This window comes from Gekko japonicus, unplaced genomic scaffold (genome assembly GCF_001447785.1).
Source record: "Gekko japonicus isolate JY-2015 unplaced genomic scaffold, Gekko_japonicus_V1.1 scaffold2836, whole genome shotgun sequence".
NCBI lineage: Eukaryota > Metazoa > Chordata > Lepidosauria > Squamata > Gekkonidae > Gekko > Gekko japonicus.
The window spans coordinates 186,068-192,834 of NW_015161489.1; the positions used below are offsets into that span (position 1 = coordinate 186,068).

Sequence of the window (6,767 nt, forward strand, 5' to 3'; positions counted from 1 at the left end):
GGCGGGGGAGGGATGAGCCAAAAGTTGGGCGAAGCAGAGGGGGGTCAGGGGGCACGCCGCAGGAAAAAGTTCGAGCGGAGGACAGAGGGGGGGCGACTGGCAGGCCGGCAGAGGAACAAAGGCAAGGGGGGAGGGCGCCTTCCGACGGGGGGGGCTTTTGGCGGTTGGGGGGCGGTTGCAGTTTGGCACCCCTAAGGGCCGATCTAAACAAATGAAACACAGACTGGTAGAACAGAGCGCTTGAGCGTATCAAAGTATATTATAACATACAACAATATTAAAGCAGATACTAATACACAAAAGAATGGTAAGTTTCAGGTGAAGGTGAACTTCTATCAAATTGCAAGTGAATCCGACGAAAACCTCCAGAATGATTCGCCTCTTCATCAGAAAAATTCCTACACCTATGCTTGTCTAGTTTCATTCATACCACAGTTTGACATATCATATCTTCTCCTGGTTTTTCTACCATAAATACATTCTTAAACCTAACGTTTCACTGGGCGTGACTTAGTTCATGATGCAAAGTGCCTAAGGGCCGGCCTGCTCTAGGCGAACGCCGAGTTCACCTACTGAGCGAGCCGGCCCTGCTCCTTAGGGGCTTCCGGACATCATGGACACCGTTTTAGGGATGAGTCCACTGTTGACACGCACACTCACCATGTTTTGCGCCAGCGTGTACCTGGCTGTCATGGGTCACGGCTCTGCTGAGGCTGACTGCTCCTCAGATGAGGAAGAGGCAGGGAGCAAACCCAGCCTCCTCTGGAGTCAGCCGAGAAGAAGAACCCTTAACAGCACCTGAGGAAGAAGTGGCCTCAGCAGCTGCACAGGAGGTGCAGCCAGAAGGAGAGACCGACCCTGAACCCGGCCCAGCACCCCCAGTTGAGGACACCCCAAGGCCAGACTCCCCGCCCAGTTCTCCCGAGTGCCCCAGACGTAGGGCACCCCGGAGGCTGACTATGTAGGAGTGAAGGAGGCGTGCCAGGCTGCTGCTCTTGCAAAAGCAACGGGAGGAGCTGTGAGCCTTGGCAGACCCGACTCCCAGGGAAGGGAGGACCTGTTCAAAAGCACTCCACGCACCTGTCCCAGTGCAGCAGAAACTCTGCATATTCAGGTCTGCCCTGGTGTGCAGCAAGTGCTCCTTGTTTCTGATCCCAGCAACTTTGAACTGATTTCCCGGCTATTCGACCCTTGGCTTTGCTGTTCAACCTGATTCCGGATTGCGTTTCCAGCTAAGCAGCACACTGGCCTTTGTGGCTACCACACAGCCACCGCTGAGGTGGCTTTGGGGGGGGGTGTTAAAGTGTGTTTTAAGCAGGGGTCATTTCCTGCAGGAGCGCACAGGAGCGAAGCTCCGGTAGTAAAGAGCCCAGGCAGTAAAGAGCCCAGGGTATAAAGAGCACATGCAACAAGCCCCACCCCCTGCTCCCAGCAGCCTTCAGTCAGAGCAAGAAGCAGCCAGGTAAGTTGCAGAGCTCCCCCCGGCCCAAAACAGTCCAGTGGCACCTTTAAGACCAAGTCTTATTCAGGTACAAGCTCTCCCTCCTCTGCTAGGACAGATCTGCACGTTCCCACCCCCCCATAGCTAGCAATCCAAAATAGTCCAGCGGCACCTTTAATACCAAGTTTTATTCAGGTACAAGCTCTCCCTCCTCTGTGAGGACAGATCTGCACATGTCCCAAATAGCTAGCAATCCAAAATAGTCCAGTGGAGCCTGAGTGGTGGATGTTGCCTTCTGACACACATCTGGTGATGTCAGGGGGTATGGCATATGCAAATAAGTTATGCTGATGAGTTATGCTAATGAGCTCCTGCACCTCTTTTTCTACGAAATGACCCTTGGTTTTAAGCATAAATAAACAAATGAAGCATTGAACAAATTTTTAATCAAAGAAGAAGAAGAAGAGATTGGATTTATACCCCGCCCTTCACTTGGAGTCTCACAGTGGCTTACAAACTCCTTTCCCTTCCCCCTCCCTACAACAAACACCCTGTGAGGTAGGTGGGGCCGAGAGAGCTCTCCCGAGAACTGCCCGTGAGAGAACAGCTCTGAAAGAAGAAGAGGAGATTGAACTTATACCCCGCCCTTCACTACCGGCTTACAAACTCCTTTCCCTTCCCCTCCCAACAACACACACCCTGTGAGGTAGGCGGGGCTGAGAGAGCTCTGACAGATACTGCTCTTTTTCAAGGACAGCTGTGCCAGAACTATGCAAGGTTGCAAGGGTCTTGGGCGAAATACCCAGACTGAAAGGTGCATAGTTCAAGAAAGGGAAAGATCAGTGCTGGATTGGGAGCAAAGGTCCTTGGAGGAGTCAGGATTTCAGACCACCGGCTTCCGAGAACCCCAGCGTGCATCACCCACCCCGAGCCCTGACAAGAGCGTGGATTAGAAACAGACACTGAATGTCAAGCGAGAAACTTCTCACAGAACTTTCATACCTCTTCTGATCTAGCGAGGAGGGCATTTTGGTAGTTAATTCTATACTTGATCGCAGCAGAACGTCCCGGCAATTGAAGAGAAACATCCAAATTCAGGTCCTTACGGGGTGGGACATCCGTCTGGTACTGGGCAAGAGCTTGGAACACCATAATAGTTGACTGCAATTGGAGGGAGAAGAGAGAGCGAGTGAGGAACCCCTCGCAGCAGAACTCTCAACACGGCCCTTAGCCCGGAGGAAAGGAAGGTCCGTGGACACAGGATGCTGGGCGCATTGTGGCGCACTGGAGCAGCTTCATACTTCAGGCAGTGGGCAAGTTGGATCCAGGCACACTGGTCCCTTGCAGGTGTTTCCTGCAGTGCATATGTCAACAGGGGGCGCAGCCACCAAAACTCTAATCCGGATCCAACCCAAAATGCAGAGTTGCTCTGAATACACAAATAGTTTGGTGACCAGGGGGAAGTGGTTCCAGGGTATTAATTCGGGAAGGCCCACTCTGTAATTACATTATAAAGTAAAGGTTTCCCTTGCTCAAAAGCCAGTCGAATCCGACTCTAGGGTTGCGGTGCTCATCTCCGTTTCCAAGCCGAAGAGCCAGCGCTGTCTGGAGACTTTTTGCGTGGTCATGTGGCCGGCATGACTAGACGCCAAGGCGCACGCAACGCTGTTACCTTCCCACCGAAGCGGTACCTATTTATCTACTTGCCATTTCTTGCTTTCGAACTGCTAGGTTGGCAGGAGCTGGGACCAGAGACGGGAGCTCAATCCATCACACGGCACCCGGGTCTTAAACTGCCGAACTACCGACCTTCCGGCCTGCAGCTCAGCGTCTTAACAACTTGAGCCACCGCAGTTCCCCACATTATAAATTAATGTGGGGGTTTTTTGCCCTCCTATTTCTTTTCAACTGGGGAAGGAGGACAGTTAGGAGCAGTGTTCCCTCTAAGCTGAGTTAGTGTGAGCTAGCACACAGTTTTTTTAGCCTCCAGCTCACAGATTTTTGTCTTGGCTCAGGAAGGATGGGCTCCAGAGGAAACCAAGTTTTGCAGCAGTCAAATTGCTCGCTCGCAGCTTTAATGCCAGTTTTTGTTGTTCAGTCGCACAGTCGAGTCCGACTCTTCGCGACCAGAGTAGCTCACAAAGTAGAATTTTTGCTCACAGGATGCCGCAGCTTAGAGGGAGCACTGGAGGAATGTCTATGCCCTCTTCTTCCTCCTGCAGTGTGAAGCTCCCTAAAGGAGAACATTACATGAGGAGGCAGTACAAGCTGCAGTTTGGAGCTGGGATCGCTCCTTCCCCGTGGGGAACCAGGCTGTCAAAGTAAAGGCCAGGTGTGTGAACCCTTCTTCCTGACCTTCCTCACTGCAAGGAGCCTTTTTGTGGACAGAGGAGCAGGACGCTGTGTGGCCCTCTGCCAGCAGTCTGCGGTGGCTAGGGTTGCCAAAGTCCAAGTGGGGCCGGGAGATCTCCTGGAATTACAACTGATCTCCAGTTGACACAGATCAGTCCCCCTGGAGAAAATAGTTATTTTGGAGGGTGGGATCCAAGCCCTTATACCCTGCCCAAACTCCACCCTCTCCAAAGCTCTATACCCTCTATATGCAGGACTGTACCTCCACCCACCCCAGTAACACCATCATTAAGTTTGCTGATGACACCACTGTGGTGGGGCTCATCTCTGGGAATGATGAGTCTGCTTACCGGGATGAGGTGGAACGGCTTTGTGTGTGGTGCAGGGAAAATAATCTGATCCTCAACACCACCAAGACCAAGGAATTGGTAGTGGACTATAGGAGGAATAAAACGGACATCCAGCCACTGGTTATTGGTGGAGAACGAGTGGAGAGGGTGGCTACTTTCAAGTTTTTGGGAGTGACTATCGAGCAAAATTTGACCTGGAGCACTAACACCATTGCTCTGGTGAAGAAGGCCCAGCAGAGGCTCTTTTTTCTCAGACTTTTAAAGAAAAATAACTTGAGTGAGAAAACATTGATGTCCTCCTATCGTTGCTCAATAGAGAGCATTTTAACATATTGCGTCTGTGCCTGGTTTGCCAGTTGTATGGCTGTGGAGAGGAAAGCACTCCAGAGGGTTGTCATCACAGCCCAGAAGATCATTGGCTGCCCTCTCCCATTCCTGGAGGAATGGTATAGTTCTCGATGTTTGAAAAAAGCAAAGAACATTTTGCAGGACTTGTCACATCCTGATCATTCCCTGTTTGAACTGCTGCCTTCAGGCAGAAGATATAGGACAATTAAAGCAAGGACAAATAGATAAAAAATAGTTTTCATTCGAGAGCTATTATTGCCTTAAATGCTGTATGAAATTGGAATTTGGGTGACATGGGTGGTTTTAAGTTGCTATGTGAACCTTAAAGGAGTTATGGGACAGTAGTGAATGGTGTGTGAGTGCATATGAATATTGTTGTAGATCACCGAAATGATTGCATCTTTAATTTCCTTGTACTATGTACAATGACAATAAAGTATACTACTAATAAAGTATACTACAATAACGCCAGACGTTCCCCCACCTTGAGCTGGCAACCCTAATCCACTCCCTGTAGCCTGCCCTCAAAGGACCGTGACGTGGCCACTGACCTGAGTGTGCCCGTAGGTCCCCCCGTAATACTTCTGCTGGGTCAGCCAATTTACAACGGGGCCAGCCTCCTCGAACTTCCTCAGTTTCAGCAGGGCCAGAAGAGCGTAGGAGGTGCCTTCGATGTTGTACGTGCGCGCATTGGCCTCTTCCCACCGGTCTCCACCTAGATGTCAACAGAGCAATGTGGAGGTGGGAAATGCTACCGAGTCCCAGCCGATTGACAGCGACCCCGTAGAGTTTACAAGGCAAGAGACAGTAAGGGGTGGTTTGCCATGGCCTGCCTCTGCTTAAAGACCTTGGGCTTCCTGGACGGCCGCCCATCCAAGTCCTGGCCAGGACTCACCCTGCTGAGCTTCTGAGATCGGGACAGCCAGGGCAAGGCAATTAGGCTTCACCAAAGCAGGCCTTCAGGGTGCATCAAGTCCTTCTCCTAAGAAGCTCAGGCTCCCACCTGGACTCCATCGGTTGTGATTAAGAGATTTATCTCTGCGTTCTCATGCATGATAAGCAAAAAATCCCACAGTTTTTAACCCCTACCCTGAGATGTTCATGAACATTCAAGTTACAACAGGGGAAGGATAATGTACCACAGAACATGGCCATCGGTGGCAACTTCTAATGGAAAGAAGAAGAAGAGATTGGATGTATAGCCTGCCCTTCACTACCCAAAGGTGTCTCAGAGCGGCTTACAAACTCCTTTCCCTTCCCTTCCCCTCCCCACAACAGACACCCTGTGAGGTGGGTGGGGCTGAGAGAGCTCTTGACAGAAACGGCTCTTTTTCAAGAACAGCTCTGACAGAGCTTGTGACTGACCCAAGGTCACATCAGCAGGTGCAAGTGGTGGAGTGGGGAATCACCCCCGGTTCTCCCAGAGTCCACACACTTAACCACTACACCAAACTGGCCCACCCTTAGAAGCTAGGATTTGCATTCTTTCCATATATAAATGGATAACGGACAGTATTAACCTAAAGGGACTATTTCCTCTCACCCTGCGTGGCCAATTTCAGAGCAGTTGGCTACAAGTGGTCCAAATGTCACCCCAAATCCTCCTGGATCTTGGCATAGACCGGGCAAAATTGCTTATTCAGCAGAGACTGCTAGATTCGGAGAGGCAAGCAGACATTTGCAGTTCACCAAATGACTTTTCTCCAGCAAACAGTAGATATGTGGTTGCTCCTGCAGCCGATTTATATTTTCGTGAATCTTATAATACCAGAAGGGCCTTCACCCTAGCAAGGAGCATGGCCTTGCCGTCCCCAGTAATAGAGGGACGGTACAAAGGGATCCCCCCCTTATGCGCTCATGCGAAATAGACTCTTGTTCCCAGACTGAAATAGACTCTCTGGAGCAGGGCTATTTTGGGGCAGGAACACACAGGAACGGAGTCCCAGCTGGCTCCCGAGTTGGCCACACCCAGCAGGAACTCATTAGCATAAGAGGCCACACCCAACAGCAGAAACCCATTAGGACTGGCTACATCAGGGGTGTGTGGCCTAACATGCAAAGGAGTTCCTGCTACAAAAAAAGGCCCTGGGTTTTGACAACAAACAAGGTAAACAGAATAAGAAGCAAAAGGTGGGTGTGTCTGGATGACCACACTTTTGCAAACATGGGGTGTGTGGCCTAATATGCTAATGAGCTGTGCTGTCAGGGGTGTGTCCTAATAAGCAAATGAATGTCTGCTGTTCGGTGTGGCCTATTATGCTAATGATTTCCTGCTG

General features: G+C 50.7%; 1 protein-coding gene across 1 annotated transcript in view; it reads right to left on the reverse strand.

Annotated features, from left to right (window-relative positions):
* Positions 1 to 6,767, reverse strand: part of LOC107125722 (A.superbus venom factor 1-like) — a gene marked incomplete at its 5' end in the record, with an annotated part of 47,282 nt that overhangs the window by 22,956 nt on the left and 17,559 nt on the right. The window contains 2 exon segments of the mRNA XM_015429175.1: positions 2,444 to 2,602; positions 5,043 to 5,206. Coding sequence (XP_015284661.1) covers positions 2,444 to 2,602; positions 5,043 to 5,206 — 323 coding nt within the window.